The sequence below is a fragment of the Hylobates moloch genome, unplaced genomic scaffold (assembly GCF_009828535.3).
Source record: "Hylobates moloch isolate HMO894 unplaced genomic scaffold, HMol_V3 SCAFFOLD_16, whole genome shotgun sequence".
NCBI lineage: Eukaryota > Metazoa > Chordata > Mammalia > Primates > Hylobatidae > Hylobates > Hylobates moloch.
Window position 1 is genome coordinate 24310588 of NW_026652291.1, and position 20760 is coordinate 24331347.

Sequence of the window (20760 nt, forward strand, 5' to 3'; positions counted from 1 at the left end):
TTTCATGAAAGTTTTCTTCTGGTTCTTGCATTGTTTCTGTTCCTTCCAAGTTCCGTTTTCTGTTTATTCTAGTCCTTGTATTTCATGTCACCACATCTATTCAACATAGTACTGGAAGTCCTAGTTAGAACAATTAGGCAATACAAATAAAAGGCATCCAAATCCTAAAGAAAGAAGAGAACACATGGACACAGGAAGGGGAACATCACACTCCGGGGACTGTTGTGGGGTGGGGGGAGGGGGGAGGGACAGCATTAGGAGATATACCTAATGCTAAATGACGAGTTAATGGGTGCAGCACACCAACATGGCACATGGATACATATGTAACAAACCTGCACATTGTGCACATGTACCCTAAAAAAGTATAATAATAATAATAATAAAAAGAGGAGAAACTGTTTCTGAGTGCAGATGACATTATCTTATACAGAAAACCCAAAAGCCTCCACCAAAAAACTGTTAGAACTAAGAAATGAATCCAGTAAAGTTACAGGATACAAAGTCAACCTACAAAAATCAGTTGTGTTTCTATAAACAAACAATAAGCTATCAGAAAAAGAAACAAAGAAAACAATCCCATTTATAATGGCATCAAAACAAAACAAAAAATAGGAATAAATTTAAACCAAGGAGGTGAAAGATCTGTACACTGAAAACTCTAAGACATCGACGCTTTTCATGTCAATGGATTTCCTCAAAGGTGTGCTGGTTCTTGGATGTCTGTTCTTGTTTGTAAGGGAGGCCTATGGGAAGCTCTGTGTGTGGAAGCTTATTGGCTGGTGGGCATTACTATGGTGACTTTGGGAGACTATCAGTGATTCTTTTTGTAGGTTTTGTTTTTTTCTTTTCCTTGGGCCTGTCAGCTTCCTCAGTACTCTCATCTCTTACTTGGAGGGTATACATTTTGATGCCAATATTCTATGAGTTGAGTGACTGGATAAGAGGATTGTTGTTCTTACATTTTAGAATGTAAATTTTCATATAATCCTGTTTTCAGAACAGTACCTGCCTTCTAACCCCAACTGTGCTTATTCTCCTTGAGTCTTGGTGATGACATTTTAACAGAAAGCAAATTCTAGTCTTTTTTCTGGGATGAGTAAGAAGTAGTGCTTGACTGTGCAGAATGAGACCGACCAGCTTCAGTGTCACCTATATTCTCATTTGCAGAACACTTAAGATTTAATTGATAAAATATTTCCTAGATTTTGTGATTTGAATTAGCTTGCATTTTATTGATTTCACCCATGCTAGTACCTAGCGTGCAGCTCTCGACTGGTTTTTGAAGACACTCATCATTTATTCACATGATCACCTTTCCTACTCTTTGTCATTAAAAATGCATGCTTTTTAATGTATTTATATTTTCTCAGAAGTACTGTCATTTTAACGTTGTTTAAAAAAGAATCAGGGAAATCACATTGGTGGGGAGAGTTCAGAAGTCTCAATTCTATTCATTTTTTGAGATTTCTTCTATACCCGTATCCCCTCATCACCAGCTACATTCCAAAGAGTCTCAAATATATCTCTAGCCCTGACCCCTATTGTGACTTTTGAACCCACATATATCACTGCCTGCTTGCATGCGTCATGGGACCTCAAACTAACTTTCCCTATCTCAGGAAATGGTGATCTCATTCTCCTAACTGCTCAGTCAAAAATAATTACAGTTCTCCTTGATTCCTTCCTTTCTCTCATCTACTATATCTGAGCCATCAGCATGTCCTGTTGGCTTTACCTTAAAATATATAGTCAGGATCAGATTATTTCTCATCATCTCCACTGCTACTGTCTTAGTGCAAACTACTTTCATCTCATGCCTATATTATTTTGACATATTCCTAAGTGGTCTTCTTGCTTCCATACTTGGCAGTTTATTTTCAACACAACAGCCAGCATGTTCCTGTGAAACTTTGAGTCAGATTGTGACACACCTATGCTCAAAATGCTCCTATGGCTTCCCCTCTATCTAAAGAGCAAATCAAAAGACCTGATGATGGCCTCTAAGACCATCTGCAAGTTGCTCCTCAACCCTATCATCTTTTTGATCACAACTTTTACTCCCCCCCCACGTTTACTTCACTCTGTTTGAGCAGCAATGGCCTCCTTGCTATTCCTCAAACGCACCAGGTATATTCTCACCTGGGGGTCTTTGCACTTGTCTAAAATGCTCTTTCTTCAGATTGTCCCCAGGCTTGCCCCTTTGTTTCTTTCGGATATTTTCTGAATTTCCACCTTCTTGATGAGGCTTTTCACTCACTATTCTTTAATGTAGTGACCCTCCCCTATTGGTAGCTCCCAGCGAAGATTCCCAAGCTTAGCAAGTCCTCATCAGAAAATGCTTATTGTACATTTTCAAAGGCTAGCTAGGGAGAGTTTAACCAGATTGATGGGATTGGATAGGAATGAGAAGGAGCAAGGAGAGAATTTCAGCTGGGTGAATGGCCAAATAAGAGCTAAGGTATGAGGCCCTAAACTTAGAAATCATTCAAATTCTCATGATACTTGTGAGCAGATGATTTAACCAAAGGAGAAGATAGAGGAAAAAGAGCCAGGACCCAGAATGGAACCCCATTTTGAGAAATGATGCAGTGAGCTAAGGAGAGAAATGGGGAAGGAGTGATCAGAGAGGTTAGAACAGATCAGAATAATGAAGTGTCAAAGTTCAGGAAGAAGTGAAAATAATCATAATAATGTCTAACACTATTGAGGATATATTTAGTTCCTTTATTATCTTATTTAAACTCCATTATCTTACTTTACCCTGTTTTGACAGATGAGAAAACTGAGAGTTGGGTCTTACAGTTAGTAAGTGATGGGGCTGGGAGTCAACTCCAGGTATAACTCCTCATCTTTGTCACTTTCTACAACCTGGAATGCCACCAAGAGGCAGGGAAAGCATTTTCAGACAGTTGCACAAATCCTCTTAACTTGGTGGGAGAGTCTTGTAGAAAATCTTGCCATAAATATAAAAAACAACATCTAGGCAGTACAAGCAGGTAGTTTAATTGACCACTTCCAAAGTAGAAATGGACACATTCCCTTGAGGACAACAGACTAAAATATCTTTAAAATATGATTGCTGTTTAAATGCTATAGTGTTTACAGAAGAGGGCTTTAATTATTTGTTGGGTACCATATTAATTTCACAAATATTTATTAAGCTCATACTGTGTTTCAGGCATTATAATATGAACCAGAATTGTAGAAATACAATTCTGCCCTCTAGGGCAGAATTAAAATGCCGGCAGGTGCTCATCAGAAAGATAAGATTATAGCAGGGTTTTCCAGACAGTAGGAAGAGTAAGAGTTTAGCATAACAGTATAAGTAGGTTGGAGAATTAAGGGAGCTAAGAGGTTTGATATGGATGGACCACTGATCAGAGACATAAAGTAGTGTAAAAGACAAAGCTGAAGATTTTGGCAATGCCTTGCATGCCACACCAAGACCTCTATCCTGAGGGGAATGGGAGGCCAGTATTGGGTTTAACATTCTATTTGCATGTGAACCCAAAGAGGTTTGGGGAGGGTGGATTTGAGAGGAACCAAGACCAAATAAAGGCAGGAGCCAGATTTGGAGATGCTAATCATCTAGACTACTGCTACTCAAAGTATGGTGCCCATTGGCCAATAGCTTCTTACCAATCCAAGGATAAGAAGCATATGCTGTATGTAAGCCAGCTACTTCAACTAAACACGCGGTTGAGTTTGGTTGACTTCATTTTCATGACAAGATTTTCTCCAAAAAAGAAGCTGTGCTTTGCTGTACATCCTGGACAGCAACTTACCTTGTAATGAACTCACTTTGAGTGGTTCTGGTCTACACTATTGGTCTTCAAATTCTTTCAATCTCACATATTAATAAGTAAAAAATATGAGTATGTACCACTAACATATGAATAGTCATGAACCCTATACATGTATTTTCATAATACTATATAATATATACCATAACACACTAAACATACATTTTAAAATAATGCAATGAGGATAAGTAATATATATATTTTAAAGTTTCACAAAAGCAAAAGCAATGTTATCAAATATGCTTAATTAGTTTTGAAAATTATTTTTAACCCTTTTGGCTATGGCTGTTCAAAGTTTGCTTTTGGTTCAGTTTATTTTGATTTTGGTTTAAATGGCCGTCCTAGTTGAAAAAATTACCAAAGACGGGTATTTCACCAAGAATAGAGCAGGCCTAACTGCGTTGATTAAACTAAGATTCTCATTTTTCAATCTAATTCAGTAAGTAAATACATGTTTTAAATGAAATTTTATATTTTCTGATGTCAATCAGTTGTTTTTGCAAAGTGATCTGGAGGTGTTTCATTTTCACATTTTATACACATGGATTTTAAACCTATTACAACTCTGTATTACTTTGTTAGAGCTATGGTAACAAAGTAACACAGACTGGCTGGTTTAAACAACAGAAATGTATTTTCTTATAGTTCTGGAGGCTGCAAGTCCAAGATCAAAGTGTCAGCAAGTTTGGCTTCTCCTGAGGCCTCTCTCCCTGGCTTGCAGATGGCCACCTTCCTGCTGTGGCCTCACGTGGCCTTTCCTCTGTGAGCGCCCATCCCTGGTGTGTCTCTGTATCCCAATCTCCTTGTCTTATGAGGCCACCTGTCAGATTGGATTAAGGCTCACCTAACAGCCTCATTTTAATTTAATTACTTCTTTACAGATCCTGTCTTCAAATATAGTCACATACTAAGATGCTAGAGGTTAAGGCTTCAGCATTTGAATTTAGGAAGACAGATACAATTTAGTTCATAACAAACTTAATTTGAAAGATTTAAAAACAGGTTAAAATTCTATCTCTGATTTGAACCAAACAGAATTTTTACGGCATTGACAATTTTTAATCAGGAAAATCACATATGTGAATGTTCCCAAATACCTGTTTCTAAAGCCTTTCTCTAAAGCATACATTTCTTTCAAGAAGCAATGACTTTTCTTATTACTTGGTGAAACAGTACCTTAATCTCGAAGAAGCAGATATAAAAGTGTTATTGAAAAATATCTTCCAGGTTAAAAATTACTGACAGGGACTTTATCACAGAAAAGGTTAATACATTTTTTCCCCACTTGTCTTCTTGTAAAAAGAAGAATGCATAATAATTTTAAGTACTTTGCCATGAATTAACAGCGAACCCCCACGTGGCACAGCAGATTTTCGAGATCACTCTGACCTCTTATATGGATGGAGCCTGTGTGTTAAGAGAACAGGACCTTAAATGCACTGGGTGCATTCAATCTGAAAGTGAAATAAAATTGTCAAAGGTGAAAGAGTGAAGGTATCCAGTGCTCAGGACTGTGGATCACTCACCCTTCTCTAGGGGGGATCCACCCCTACCTGACACCTGAGGGACAGTGGCTATCTATAAATAAAAGATTAATAAAACTTAATTTGTTCTTATTTAAAAATAAGTATAAATAGAACCTCTAATATTTCCTCTCGCCCCTAACAGATTATCTTGCGTATCTCTAGGGTGCTGTGTTCCACTTTGTTTTTTTGTTTTGTTTTGTTTTTATTTATTTATTTTTTTTTTTTTTGAGACGGAGTCTTGCTCTGTCGCCCAGGCTGGAGTGCAGTGGCGCGATCTGGGCTCACTTCAAGCTCCTCCTCCTGGGTTCATGCCATTCTCCTGCCTCAGCCTCCCAAGTAGGTGGGACTACAGGCGGCTGCCACTACACCCAGCGAATTTTTTGTATTTTTAGTGGGGACAGAGTTTCACCGTGTTAGCCAGGATGGTCTCGATCTCCTGACCTCGTGATCTGCCCGCCTCGGCCTCCCAAAGTGCTGGGATTACAGGCGTGAGCCACTGCGCCTGGCCTGTGATCCACTTTGGCAAGGACTAGAGTGGATGTTCAATGATGAGATTCTAAACTGAGGCAAAACCAAGGGAATGAGGAAGGTGGCGATGATACAGAGGCTTCAGGGAAGCAGAATCAATAGAACCTGATCACTGATTGGATGTGGGGGTGTAAATCAAAGGAAATGCACAAATAGGTATGTTTTCATGCTGTTTAAAAAATGTTTTTATTTCATCTTTCCCCATGATTGTAAGTTCTTCCAGAGATGAGTCGAGCTATCATTTATATTCTTTCATCTTTGTGCCAGGCATTGTGCAATGTACATTCAGGTACATTTTCTCTGCAAAGACTAGAATGCCTTCCATCTAGTTGTGGACCTTGCATTTCAAAATTTTTCAAACAGCAGCTGCTCCATGAACAGAGCCTCTGTGATCATGTACACCAAGGTGGCTGCCTTAGCAGGCATCAGGATGGCATACTGGAGCTTGGGGCCTTCTGAGTCTCAAAGGACAAGGACTGTCTTCCAAGAGGTAGCCTATACAGCCAGGAAAAGAGGGACTTGCAGAAGCCTTTACCCGAGACAGCAACATTTTCTACCCTTGAGTATAAGGTTCTCCCCTTAATGTCTCCATCTGTTCCAAAAAAATAAAAAAAAAAAAGACTAAAATTTTTTTTTGTATGTCTTACTCACAGCAAGCTTGGTCCACTGTATACTCCTCCAAATGCATCTTTGTCAATAACTGTCAGGTATTTATTCTTGTTTAGGTAACTAGAGAGAGAAAGAGAGAGAGAGAAAGAATTAGGTGATTTTAAGAAATCATACCAAATTAGTACAGATATCAGAATGAAATGTGACCATAGTATTGACTGATTTCAAGAATTTAGAAGATACTTTATCTTCTTCTGGCTTAAGCACTTAAAACATTCTAGGTTTCAACTGTATAAAGTTTTACACATTAATTACGGCAGAAGTTTTTGAAAATGAGCATGTTTATGATCTAGTTTGCATACTTAAATTTCTTAAAAGTTGCTTTAATTCCCTATTTTTCAGGCCAGGGGCAACTGTATTTTTTAATTCTCTTTAATGCCAATCCTCTGTAATACCAAATTTTGTTTGTTAGTATTAATTAATATTCCAATTTAACTTTGAAGACTAGGCTTAAATTAGGAATGGAATGAAGATGGTGAGGGTGGCGAGTGATGCTGAGGACTGTCAGAGATTCAGATCTTTTCTTTGGATAAGGTTGTCAGATTTAGCAAATAAAAATACAAGATGCCAGTTAAATTTGAGTTTCAGATAAACAATGAATAATTTTTTGGTAAAAATATTCCCCATGCAATTTAAAAAATATTTATATTAAAAGTTATCTGTTGTTGATCTGAAATTCAAATTTTATTGGGTGGCCTGTCTTTGATCTGACCACCCGATGGTGTGTGTGAGGAGTGTTTAGGCAGATGAGATTACAGAGTAATCTCATCAGCCTTCCATGGAAGAGGTTTGATGGGCACATTGGCCATTCCATTTTAAAAACACACTGGGCATTAGAGGGTAAAATGTTTTTGGAGCAATTTAAGTTACAAAGTGATTTTGAAATAAAATTCCCTCCAAATGGATAAAATCTTCCAAGGATTTTGAAACTGGCTGTTTCCCCATAACTTTATTACACAACAAAATTATCTAAAAAGAAGCATAGCACATATATATCCTTGTTACAAATGCTCCCAATTTACACATTTAGAATAACTCACAACATAACCTAGTCCACTGAAACATTAGTGAGTGGCCACCTGTTGATGCAAAAGAACATAGCAGAGACCCTTAGAAGGTCTGCTTAGATATGGCTAATGCTTCCATTATTCTACTTATGGGGTGTGCTCTTCGTGGTGGAACATTTTTAAGGGTAATGGTTAATAATAATATTAAGCCTTCAGTCAGAAGGATTTCTTCTCCAGAGCCCTCACAGAGAAACTTCCCTCCTGGTTAACTGGACCCAGGCATGAGTCTTCATTGGAGCCGTGGGAGGAAGAAGAGTTTTACCAATCACCAGTGCTGAAGAAATCTCTCCTTTCTGGGCAGGATGGGGGAATCACTAAATGATGATTAAGTGCTGAGACTCCAAAAAATAAATGACATGTCATAAATAGGTATATATTTTTGGGTTTTTCAATTTTCTTCTTCTTCTTTTTTTTTTTTTTGAGATGGAGTCTCACTCTGTCACCCGGTCTGGAATGCAGTGGCACGATCTCTGCTCACTGCAACCTCCTGGGTTCAAGCGATTCTCCTGCCTCAGCCTCCTGAGTAACTGGGACTATAGGCGATTGCCATCATGCCTGGCTAATTTTTGTATTTTTAGTAGAGACAGGGTTTCACCATGTTGGCCAGGCTGATTTCGAGCTCTTGACCTCAACTGATCTGCCCAACTTGGCCTCCCAAAGTGCTGGGATTACAGGCATGAGCCACCGTGCCAGCCCAATTTTCTTCTTAAATAGAGATTGAGAACTAGCTAATCTAAAGTAGCCATTAGCATTTTGCCTCCATACACTCTTTATTTCTTTCACAGCATTATCACAATCCATAATTGTTACCTTGTTTATTTACTTGTTTACTTTATTGTTTGTCTCCCCAACCAGAATGAAAGTTCTATGTCTACCCAGTGCCAAGTTCACCATCTCTATAACTATTTGTTGGATGAATGTGTGAATGAGTAGAAAATAAATCAACATACTTTTTCATCAAGACAGTGAAGTGGGCAGTGTTAAACTCTTAGGGTGACACAGAAGATTGCTTTAAAGAAAAAATAATGAAGAGTGAAACAATAGGAGACTTGGCTTATGGTGTGGTGGCATTTGACCAACTGTTCTTGTTGAGGTAGTGATTTTTGAGGCATCTGGTTTACAAACACCTCAAGGGTATAGCCCAGACTTGGCCTCTTCTGGTAGTGGCTGAACACCCAGTATTCAGGGCATTGTTAAGTGTGACACAGGGGGAGTCAATAAATCTCAAATGCATTCAGAGACCTGGCTAAGATGCTAAAACAGCCAATCTGTGCCTTCCCAGTGGCTTCAATCACAGTCCCCACTTGATCATTGTTGGACTCTCCTTCAACCCACTATGTCCAGGGAATTCCTTTGGTCAGTGACACCTGGAGTGGGCAAAATCCACCTTGGAAAAAAACAACTGCAGAGAAGATATTGAACAGCATGATTTTGCAAAAAGACAACTAAGTTCAGTACAAGGGCCGACTGGCTTGCATCTCTTTTTGTATTCTCTGGGCAATGCAGCTTACAGATCACATTCTGTTCCCAGGCTGTTGAAACTCAAGTAAGAGCCGGTGAACTCATCTCAGTTTTTCCTCTTCATCTCTAACTGCTGCAAGTGAAATTCAGCTTGTTCTTTCTAATCATTAGAAATTATTGTAAAACTAAATTATTGCTTGTCCAATTCTGCAGTGTTTTCATCTGATATTTAATATACTCCTGAGGATAAGGAGCCTAGTTGATAAGCATTGCAGTTTACCAGAAACTCTGCAGAAGACTTCAGACTGGAAAAGCCAGCCAGAGTCCAGGAGGCGAGGAGGAGGATGCAGAGGAGCCCTGGCCAAGCTGAACGGAGATGAACTGACACTTCAGGAGACTGTGTTCTCTAAAACCAGCACGGCTGTTTGGGTACTTTACCTCTTAGAGATAATTAGATGCTTAAAAGTGAAACCATCACTCTGCCTTCAGCAGATTTGAGGGCTGCCTCATTTAGCTTTTCAATCTTGCTTCAGCTTGCTGCTCTTGCCTTCCATCTGAAGTCAAGAGAGTGGGGAGGGAAAATACATATACAGAAGGCTTGATATCCAGGAAGAAAGTGCTTTCATCAACCTCATTTATCACATGACATTTCCTGGGATTATCAGTCTAGTTAAACTGATTCCTTGACCATAACTTAACTTGATTCTTCTGAAATCCACATTTGAAACCAGTCACAAATCTTGGTAGGCTATCTGGTTAACCTAGTCTAGAAAATGATTATTTTAGAAGGGAGTGATAAAAACTATCCCTTGCAAGGAGAAGATGAACATAAAGTAGCTTAAAAGAGACTCAAAAGGCTTGTAGTAAGAGATGAAAGGAAATACTTTTTGAAAGTCAGGGTTTCTAAATATCTATACTGGAAAGGGCTTATGAGAAAAGAACTGGTATTTTCTTTAAAAATAAGATAGACATGGCTACATCTCTATGTGTTCAACAGCTTTTCACTGCTTGGGGTCTTATTCCTCTCTGAGAACCTGTTGGAAGAAATGAAGTTCTTCTGAGAAAAGAGATGTCAGCTTTTCCATACATGGAGTTAAGAAGCCCTGCCCTGATTTAAGATTGTGAATAGTTCACAGTTAGGGAAGACCAATGCAGTCAGGAAAATGAAGGTAGTGAGAAATGAGCTGAGGAAAATATTCAGTTGACAAACTCAGTATTATGTGTACAGTATGTGTGTGTATGTACGCCCTTTTCTGTTGGACTCACTCTTGGCACATAGCGGCCATTCAGTAAAGACTTGCTGGAGGAAGGAATGAAAGCCCGCATGTTGGGTGACTCCTAGAAAGAGGCACCCTCTACACCAAGTTTAGAAAGACGTGATCTATGCCAGAGAGAGGAGTGTGATGTCGTGGCAAGAGAATTTGCTATTGCTGCTGAACTTGGCTCTCTGGGGAGTTTTAGGATACGTTGCAGCTCCAAGATGGAATTTCAGCCTGTGCTCTCACAGTCCCTTTAGGGGGAACTTGGGCTGGCCCCTGATTATGTTGTGAGACTCTCATGGGAACACTTCTGTGGGGAACCATGTTTTCCTCCCACAGCATTGGTAATTCAGAAAATTAAAGGGACCCCCTGCCTACCTCTCATGTTAGTTTAAAGAGAAGCTGGATTGCTCTATGGAAATCCTTTTGTAGCAGAAATCAGGACAGCTGTTTTTAAGTAGTAACCTGTGAGAAAATACTCAAGCTTTCAATAGGCAGAGGGAAAAGTCAGCCTTAGAGTATATCCTACAAGCTGTTCAAATACTTACCCCATGATAAATAATAGCCTTCTTAATCCTATACTCTTCTCTATCATTGTCTTTTCCCAGTGTGCCAAGATGTGGTGTTTTACTTCGAATCAGCTAATGCATGATGCTAATTAGCGCATTAATTGTGTTGACTCTGTTTATAATAATTAGTGTATTGGTGGGCTCTTAGCATATCAAAATGGTATTTTTATTTCTGCCTCAATGTTTACTGTCAGATAGTAGCTAGTTACTAGAGTTTGACAATAGGAAATGTGAAACAGAGAATCAGATGTTCTGTGAGAAGCAACATATCCCCACGCAGATTGCGCGGAAAGAGGATGGAAAAGAGATTCCAAACAATGAATGTGTGACTTAACTTTTGACCAAGTACAGTTCAACTTCTGTTGAGCAAGGGATGCTTGTATTATTATTAATTTCACCTCTGAGTGATGACAACGTTCTTGGCGCCATAGGAAGTCATAGGACAATGTGCTTTTATACATCTGCCATCATTTTCATAAAATCCTAACTAATTACTTGACTGCTGCTGAGGCATCAGCACTTGCACTTGAGGTGGAATTTGTCCAACTTGGCTGTAATTGTATTATTCAGTTACATTTTAAAAAATGAGTGTAAATGAGGTCGATCTGCTAATTTCAGTAAATTGTCATGAAGTGGAATGATGGGGGATGATTGTTCTTTTGGATAACACATTGTTTAAACGAGAACCTAATGATATCTGGATAAACGTCTGGAGAAATTACCAAATTGCTAACATGCCATGTGCAATCCTTGAACACTATTAAGATAATTACAGGAGATTGATGTGTTTGCCTTAGTTTAAAATCATAATTAGCATTGAGACCAAAAGCAACATCCCTATGTTAAAAACACAATGTGAATACTATTTTATTATTACCATGGAACCTTGACCTTTCTTTCCTTCACCTATAGCTCAATCCTTGTCTTCCTCCAGTCCCAGGGCTCCTTATCACAACCATCATTTTGATTTTACACTGGATTTACATGATACCTTTTATTGAAGTGCTTAAATCTAGGAAAGAATAAATTTCTATTGACTAGGAATCAGAAACTTAGGGTAGAATGATGGAGCATTGTTTTATAACAGGAGCAGTTTCCAGCTTGGATTCAAAATACTGATTAAAAAAATTGTTTTCTATTGTGATTGGATCTGTACTTTCTAACGCCAAATATTTTAATCCAGATGCTTTTTATCTTGATCCCACGCTTGCCCTTTAACCTTTACCAGAAATTCAGAGAAACAGAGTACATATTTCGCCACACAATGGTCATCCTCACTGAATACTTTTATCCAGAGGTCTACAAACTATGACCCTCCAGTCAAATCCTGCCTTGCCCTTGTTTTTGTAAATAAAGTTTTATTGGAACATAACCATGCTCATTTGTTTATATATTGTCTATGGCTGCTTTCACACTACAAAGGCCGACTTAAGTAGTACAACTAAGACCATATGTTCCATAAAGCCCCAAATATTTGCTATCTGGGCTCTTCCCAGAAAAAGTTTGCTGACCCCTGATCTAGACTTTTAGAAACCAAGACACAAAGATTCTTAACAAAGAAATAGTTTCCACATTTGTTAAACTCTTCCAAATAACTTTAATAGTTAACATAAAAATGTCAAGAAAGTATTGTGAAATAGTGCACTGATTTCTTTCCTATGTTTCAAGGGATAGTTAGACAGTAAGTCATGACACCAGTGAACTGAAAATCCGTTGTCTCTGACAGAATATCTCTGCCGTCAGCTAAGCCTCCCACAGAATCCATGATATGGTCTGAGGAGATAGCTGGTGTGAAGGTACAGAGAGTCTCTCTATATACAGCAGATCCTCTAATAATATTGTCTCATTCACTATTGTTTATTTTATTTTATTTTTTTCTGAGACGGAGTCTCTCTCGGTCGCCCAGGCTGGAGTGCAGTGGCACTATCTCAGCGCTCACTGCAAGCTTGCCTCCCGGGTTCACGCCATTCTCCTGCCTCAGCCTCTCGAGTAGCTGGGACTACAGGCGCCCGCCACCACGCCCGGCTAATTTTTTGTATTTTTAGTAGAGATGGGGTTTCACCGTGTTAGCCAGAATGGTCCCAATCTCCTGACATCGTGATCTGCCCGCCTCGGCCTCCCAAAGTGCTGGGATTACAGGCGTGAGCCACTGTGCCCGGCCTGCTTAGTTTTAATAAGAAAAAAATCCTTTCCAGGCCGGGGCTACTGTTTGTGTGAAGTGTGCACACCCTCTCCATGTCTGTGTGGGTTTTCTCCAGGTATTCCAATTTCATCCCACACCCCAAAGATGTGCAGGTCAGGTTCCTTGGTGTGTTTAGATGGTGCCAGTCCGAGTGAGTGTGGCGGTGTGTGTGATTGTGTCCCATGTTGGGGTGATGTCCTGTTCAGGGTTGGCTCCCACCTTGTGTCCTGAGCTGCTGGAATAGGCTGTGGCCACCTGTAACCTTGAACTGGAATAATTGGGCAAATAATTCTCTTATTTGTTTTTTATTAACCTACCTTAAATGTACATATAGCTCATATTTGTTTCCATATTTAACATTAGAAGCATTTTGGTCCTTATGAAAAGTTTGGTTGTTTTTGTGACCAGAAATATGCTATAGAAACTCAACTCCTATTTATGTCAACTAGCCTATGGTAAAATCGGTTTCATTATACATTGTTTGTACTTAAAGTTGTAGTTTTCAAGACCCTATCTGGGATGCTAAGTGAGGACTTAGTGTACTCTTTCCATAGGGTTAATTTCAGAAGGCCATCTGATCATTTGAAATCTTTACTAGTTCTTAGAATCTCCACAGGCTGTCTCTAGAATAAACCTTCTTAAATTTACCTGCCTCCCAAGCAGATGGTATATCAAAAGATTCTTCTTCAGTAGTGTAATATTGTGGAATATGTATTTGGTCTTATCTGTTTCCTGGCACACAGCTCCTAAAACTCTTGGAATTTCCAGAGTGACAAGTGTCTTTTGTATGCTGATGAGATGACTGGTGACTGTTAATCCCTAGATAGCTTCAGGATGAGGGCTGGTCACCAGAAAGATCAATAAAGAATTAGAGGGTTGGACTTTCAGCTCCACCTTCTCACCTTCAGGTAGGAGACAGCGGCTGAAAAGATTGAGATGATCATCAATGGCCAGTGGCGTAATCAATCATGCCTATGTAATGAAACCTCCATACAAAGCCCGAGAGGAGACAGTTTGGATGAGCTTCCAGGTAGCTGGAAGGTGGTCAAGGCACATGTGGAGCTGATGGGATGGTGTGTGCCCAGAGAGGGCATGGAAGCTCTGTACTCCTTCCTACCTCTCACCCTATGCATCTCTTCCACACAGCTGCTCCTTTGTAATATCCTTTAAAATGTTTCCCTGAGTTCTGTGAGCTGCTCTAGCAAATTAACTGAACTGAGGAGGGGACTGCGGGAACCCTGATTTATAATTGGTCAGTCAGAAGCATAGGACACAACCTGGGAGCTGTAACTGGCATCTGAAGTAGCAGGCAGTCTTGTGGGACTGAGCCTTTAACCTGGGGATCCGATGCTATCTCCAGGTAGAGTATCAGAACTGAGTTAAATTGTTGGACATCCAGCTGGTGTGCATGGATAATTGATTACTTGCTGTGTGGGGGAAAAAACCTCCAAACATTTGGTGTCAAAAGTGTTGTACCGAGTGTGTGACGGTAGAAAAACACCTTGATTTTTTTCCTACCTCTCAGAGGCGGTATTGCCCTCAAAAGTCTGTAAAACACCAGACCAGAGAGATGCTCCTGTAACTGAGAACTGCTTGAGAAGCTCTGCAAACTAAGGCCCCCTCTTTGATATGAATAATTCAGATGATTTTATTAGAAGATCTGAAAAGTCCACTTATATATCTTGTTTAACTTTATAATATCATAAATTTCTTTTAAAAAGTAATACCCATTAATTTACTATGGAAAGAGAGTTGAAGAAATATAGTTTAAAGGAACATAGCTCCCCCTCTCCCATCCCTTCTCTTATCACAAAGGCTGAGGAGAAGCTCAAAGAGAAATTATTGTTCACTTGTTCATTTTTCCATCCTTTCAATAGAAAATGTCTCTAAACTCCTTTGATATTCTGTGGCTAATTTTATGGCTGGTCATAAGATAATAAGCTGCTAGACCTACACTGAGATCCACTTAGCACACTAACACTTCCTGATTGAAGAAGACCTCTTTTGAAAATCTCTTGAAGTCTTTGCAGAGTTCTCTAAACATGACCAGGAGGCCAATCATGAGGAGGAGTGAGATGTTTTGCAGGAAAATAGTCAATATACGTAAACTAAGTTCAATACCAATTCTTTGACTTGAATAACATTTTATCATCCCAGCCTTTTTGTCAGGTTATCGCCGACCAGATTTCATCTGGAAGCTCATGAATGGCCTTGCAGCATTGGTAAAGTCAGGTTCTCATGGACTAATGGCACTGTTTCTTGATGTGATTGTCCTCTGAAACTTCTCCTGATTATGCCTTGAGTTTTGAGTTGCCTTCTTTCTCTCACATGATCTCATTCTTTTCAGGATCAAGATACTTTAACTTCTGTATTTAGTGCCTTTAATAGATTGAGCTAAGAAGCCTACGCAATCTTCAGGGCTAAGAAACAAGCTGCACTTGCCAGAGTTGGGTGTCCACACCTTGGTGATGGCTGGTAAGTCAGCCATGATGAATCCCAGCAGAGGGCAGGGAAAGAGTCCTGAACCAGGGGACCCAGATCTCAGCTTTGACTTGGCCACTAGGCAGCTTTATCAAATTAAAACAGCCACGTTAAAAAAAAAAAAAAAAAAGCCATCTGTTCTTGTTGGGCTTCATTCCCTTCATATGTGAAATGTGACAATTGGACAAGAAGACTGATAATGTATTTTACAGCAGTAGTTCTTGACTTTTGCTCTGTATTGGACTCACTTGGAGAGAGTTTTAAATCCCCATGATCCTGCTACATCCAGAATGTCTGATGGCAAAACCTAGGCATTAGTGCTTTGAAAACTCCCTAATGTTGAGAACTATTGCTCTGTAGACCTTAAGGTCTGAATTTTATACTCTATCTTGAATAAATGATAACTGATAGTGTTTGAGGGTCATCTCTTCCAATGACTAAATATGGCAGGAAAAACAGGCAGATAATTTGAAGGATAGATTCTTATCTTGGGCTCCAAAATCTTTTGCTTGTGGAAAAATGAATGTTTTAGAAATCAATTACCCAATATCCCAGGTTTCAGATTCTTTCTCTAATCCACCATTCTGGAAAGGCAGTTTTAGTTCAGGCAAGAGTCAGCTGAACATGCTGAATTCAGGATCCATATTAACAGCTCTGGTTTCCCTGGTTGAAGATTTCCTTACTATCTCCTATTCCTGCGCTTGCTAATGTGAGTCTTTGTTGCCTTAATGCTAACTAAACTTTTGGTGTACTCTATGTCTAGAACTGTGTGACAGTCATCTGAAATCTTTATACCCTAAGTACCTACAAACTATCTTCATTATTTTAAGAACTCTCCATACTCCATTCATAGAAAATTTGAGTTTGAAGTTCATTACCCTAAGAGTCATAGCTTTCTAGGAATAGTTGAATCAAAGAGGAAAATATTTGGTGAAATTCATACAATATTAAAATCAAATGCCACCTTTCCAGAATGCTGGATTAGAAAAAGAACTTGAAACCTGGAATATAGGGTAATTCATTTCTAAAACATTAATTTTAATAATGATTTTAAAAACAATGGGATAAATCTAGAAAAAAATCTAGCTTGTATCTCCAAAGAAGGAAAGCAATGTTATTCGATATTTAGGCTTCAGTTATTTTCTATCTGAGATGCATATTTTGGATTGGGTACACTTCTCCCTAATGTACTTTGCCCTTTGATATTGCTGCCCTTGAGCTGACCCCCACCAGAATGTACGCTCAGTGTGGGCAGGGAGCACATGGCTCCTGTTCCTCTTTGTTTTCCCAGTGAATGGCACAGGGCCTGGTACATTGCAAGTGTCTAATAAATATGTTGAAAAGTAGATGAAAGATTGTAAGAAGTTAGTATCATAAAGTTAAGATGGAAGGAGGGTCTCTCCAATTCTGTAAATAAATTTGAGGGGGTAAGTATCACCTTACTCAACAGAGTCTTTTTAGACTTTGCCTATAATTATGTATTAAAAAAATAATGGAAATGAACCGTTATGACTCCACAACCAGACAATCGAGAGAATGGTACTGTAACTCTTCATTTCATAAAGACTGGTATGAAGCACAAAAGCCAGCAAAGAGTGAGACTTCACTTCAAACAGAACTCAGAGAGCCTTGCCTCAGTATAATGAGTTCAAACACCTTTTTACCATTTACCATTTAAAAATGGAATTGTTCCAGAACCTACCACCTAATCCCTAAACCAGAACATCAACTAAAATCACATAATCTACATGCGTATTCTTCTCCATCCAGAGCCACTGCATAGGGTTAGACAGCTTATTGACCTCACCCTTGCTACTTAAAGTGTGGTCTATGAACAGCAGTGTCAGCATCACCTGGGAGTTTGTTAGAAATACAGAATCCCGAGGCCAAATCCAGAGCTACGGAATCAGACTATGTATTTTGATAAGACCCCTCAGAGGGTCTGATGCCCAGGAAAGTTTGAGAAGCCCCGTACGCAACAGATTTTGAGTCACAAGTCCTTCAGAGTTTGCAGGGATCATTTCTAGAACATAAAATTACCATGTATGAAATGTTTAAAGGGAAAAAAATAATAGAATTGCAAAAATGAATACATAACAAGACACTACCAAAAATGAGCAGGTAAATTTGAAAAAAAAAAACAACTAATAGAAAAAGGTGAAATAGAAAAAATGTATCATCTGTAAAGAAATACTCAAAAAGTTTACAAAACACATGAAACACAAAGTCTATTGTTTGCTGTTTCAGCTGTTCCCAGCACTATTTATTTTTTGAAAAGGCAAAAGATGGATATGATTTTTTAGCTATTTCTGAGTGAATCAAACATAAAGTGACACCTTTCCCAAAAACATGTCAGAAAGGACTAAAAGAGAAACCACCTTATTTTCTGAACAGCTTTCAGCTTCATTAAAGATATCCGTTTACTTCATGTACATAATAGATGAACATTTACACACACACTCATACACACACATCAGGGAGAAAACCCTTGGAACTTACCATTGGAGCTAATATAAGTGTCCACTAAAGTGGGCCCCTGCCAAGTTCCTTGACCTCATTTCCGTGTGGGTCACACTAACTCTGGGGTGGAAGATGCTCTGGTAGAACCTATCTCTCAACAGAATTCTGCCCCATTGGATGGTTCTTCTTAGGGTAAGGGGAAGTGACAGTTTTCATGGCTACCCTTGACTTACACAGCATCCAGCTTTGTCCCATTGAAAGCATATCCTTGGATTGAAGTAAAGCCATTGTTGTACAGCTTCCTACAACCAACAGAGAGAAGAGAAATCAGTGACTGGTGAGAAGTGGTGCTGGCCTGTTTCTGGAGAGTTGCACTATATTTCTTCAGTGTCATAAATGTGCATAAAGGTTTTTCAGGTCCCACATATGTATCCCACAAGGAAACTTTCCAGTACAAGTTTTTGGAAACAAGATAATATTTCTCAGTTTGAATGCCCGTTCTCCTGGCTTAGCTCCTAGTAAATTTAAGCTGTTTCTCAGAATCATATTTACTTTGAGTAACAAATTTGTTACCATTAAAGATTTTAAAAGAATATTCCACATACATTCAGAAAAAGGGATTTGAGGTAATAGTTAACCCAATATTAATAGCGGAGGAGCAACTGCAGTCTCTTAAGATAAACATTTTGAAAGACATCCATCTAAATGCATATGTTTTTATTTTTCTATTAATATTTAAATGTTATTTCACCTTTGTATTTTATCCATCTTTTTATCCTCAGAGCTTATCATAGATTAAATGTTTAAGGGTTATAGGCTGAATTAAATTAAACCTCACAGACGAATCTAAGAAAGTAGATAGACCATGTCCTCTTACGGAATTTTTTTTTTTTTTTTTTTTTTTTTGAGCCAGGGTCTTTCACTCTGTCACCTAGGCTGGAGTACAGTGGCTCAATCACGGCTCACTGCAGCCTTGAGTCCCTGGGCTTCAGCGATCCTCCCACCTCAGCCTCTCAAATAGCTAGGACTACAGGCATGTGCCACCATGCCTGGCTAATTTTTGTATTTGTTGTAGAGATGAGGTTTCACCATGTTGCCCAGGATAGTCTGGGCTCAAGTGATCCGCCTGCCTCAGCTTCCCAAAGCACTGGGGATTAGAGGTGTGAGCCACTGGGCTGGAAATGTTAATGTTTTAACTTGTTGCTATGTTTCTATGACTAATTAATTCGTTTAATGATTCAGGGAGCCAGTCTGAAATGTTATTACTTCTATTTCCTATTGAAGTTACTGAGACATGAGGGTGACTTGCCAAAAACACGTTGGTCTAGGACGGTTGAGACTTAGGATCCCTGACTTCAAATATCATTTTTTTTTGACACAGAGTCTGGCACTGTTGCCCAGGCTGAAGTGCAGTGGCATGATCTCCACTCACTGCAATCTCTGCTCCTGGGTTCAAGCAATTCTCCTTCCTCAGCCTCCTGAGTAGCTGGGATTACAGGCCCCTGCCACCAGGTCCGGCTAATTTTTGTATTTTTCAGTAGAGATGGGGTTTCACCACGTTGGCCAGGCTGGTCTCAAACTCTTGACTTCAGGTGATCTGCCTGCCTCGGCCTCCCAAAGTGCTGGGATTACAGGCGTGAGCCACTGCGCCTGGCCAACCTCCAATATAATTATTTTCATCTACCAAAAGCAGCCCCCCTTTCTGCAGGAGAAGGAGCCCCAGCCTTGGGAGCTGTGGGCTATATGGGAATGTAAGAGGTTATTGGTGGTTATTGGCAGGAAGATAAGAGAAGACAGCTATAACCACATTCAGGCACTGCTAGTGGGAACTCCTAGTGGCAGTTGTAAGGGAACTTTGAAAACTACAGTAATCTACCACATATGAACTTTGGGAACACATTAAGAAGCACACAGGAAAGTTCAAATTTGGAATTAGACCTGGCTCTGCCACTTAATAGCTGGACGATCCTGAGAATTTCTCAACCTCTCTTATCCTCAGTTTATCTCTAAAAATGTGATAAATAAGTACATAAATGTAATACCCAATCAAAAGGTTGCAGAGAGGATCAAATAACTATATATTTAACCAAGTGAGGAACACTTATTAGGTGACCATGTTAAAAGGAGCTATTCGGGAGGCTGAGGCAGGAGAATTGCTTGAACCTGGGAGGCAGAGGTTGCAGTGAGCCGAGATTGCACCATTGCACTCCAGCTCTGGGTGACAGAGTGAGACTCTGTCTCAAAAAAAAAAAAAAAAAAAAAATTAAAAAAATAAATAAATAAAAGGAGTATCCTAAAACTTGGATTTATCCTATATAGTTGTGGGAAACTGAGCAAGATTCTCATGGCTTTGTTGTCGATGTTGATGTGTTTGTTTTTGTTTCATCTTAAATAATTACATAGCGAGTTTAATTCCAGCTACTAACATGTCCTGGGTGAGAATTGCAATATCCCAAGAATATAAGCACAATGGCTGAGAAAACTCTGTGGATAAGTAAATTTTTTCTAAACTATATGAACTGTTTTATGAAGAACTCTTTTATGAAGATGTGAGAATTGTGCATATGGCATTTTAATTTTCCTAAATTTGTTGAGAGTCCTGGACATTAAAAATACTTGTTTGAATTGCATTTCAGATATTAAATAGAATTCTTAATGAAAAAATCAGCCTCGAAAAGGGAACATGGTGAAGAAAGACAAAAGAATTACAAACTTTGATTGAAACTTTCTCCTACCAGGAATATGGGTACAA

At 39.2% G+C, this 20760-nt stretch overlaps 1 protein-coding gene across 3 annotated transcripts in view; it reads right to left on the reverse strand.

The window, feature by feature from the left end:
• The window catches only part of TSHR (thyroid stimulating hormone receptor), a 175024-nt gene that overhangs the window by 32346 nt on the left and 121918 nt on the right, over nt 1–20760 (reverse strand). The window contains exons 7-9 of one of the 3 annotated variants that reach the window (XM_032179776.2): nt 18242–18310; nt 6512–6589; nt 6028–6355 (exon numbers count right to left, since the gene is read on the reverse strand). In XM_032179776.2, the coding sequence (XP_032035667.1) occupies nt 6286–6355; nt 6512–6589; nt 18242–18310 (217 nt within the window). In that variant the 3' untranslated portion in view covers nt 6028–6285. Of the gene's footprint in view, nt 1–6027; nt 6419–6511; nt 6590–18241; nt 18311–20760 lie in introns of those variants that run through there. The other 2 variants (XM_032179775.1, XM_032179774.2) reach the window with 2 other exon arrangements.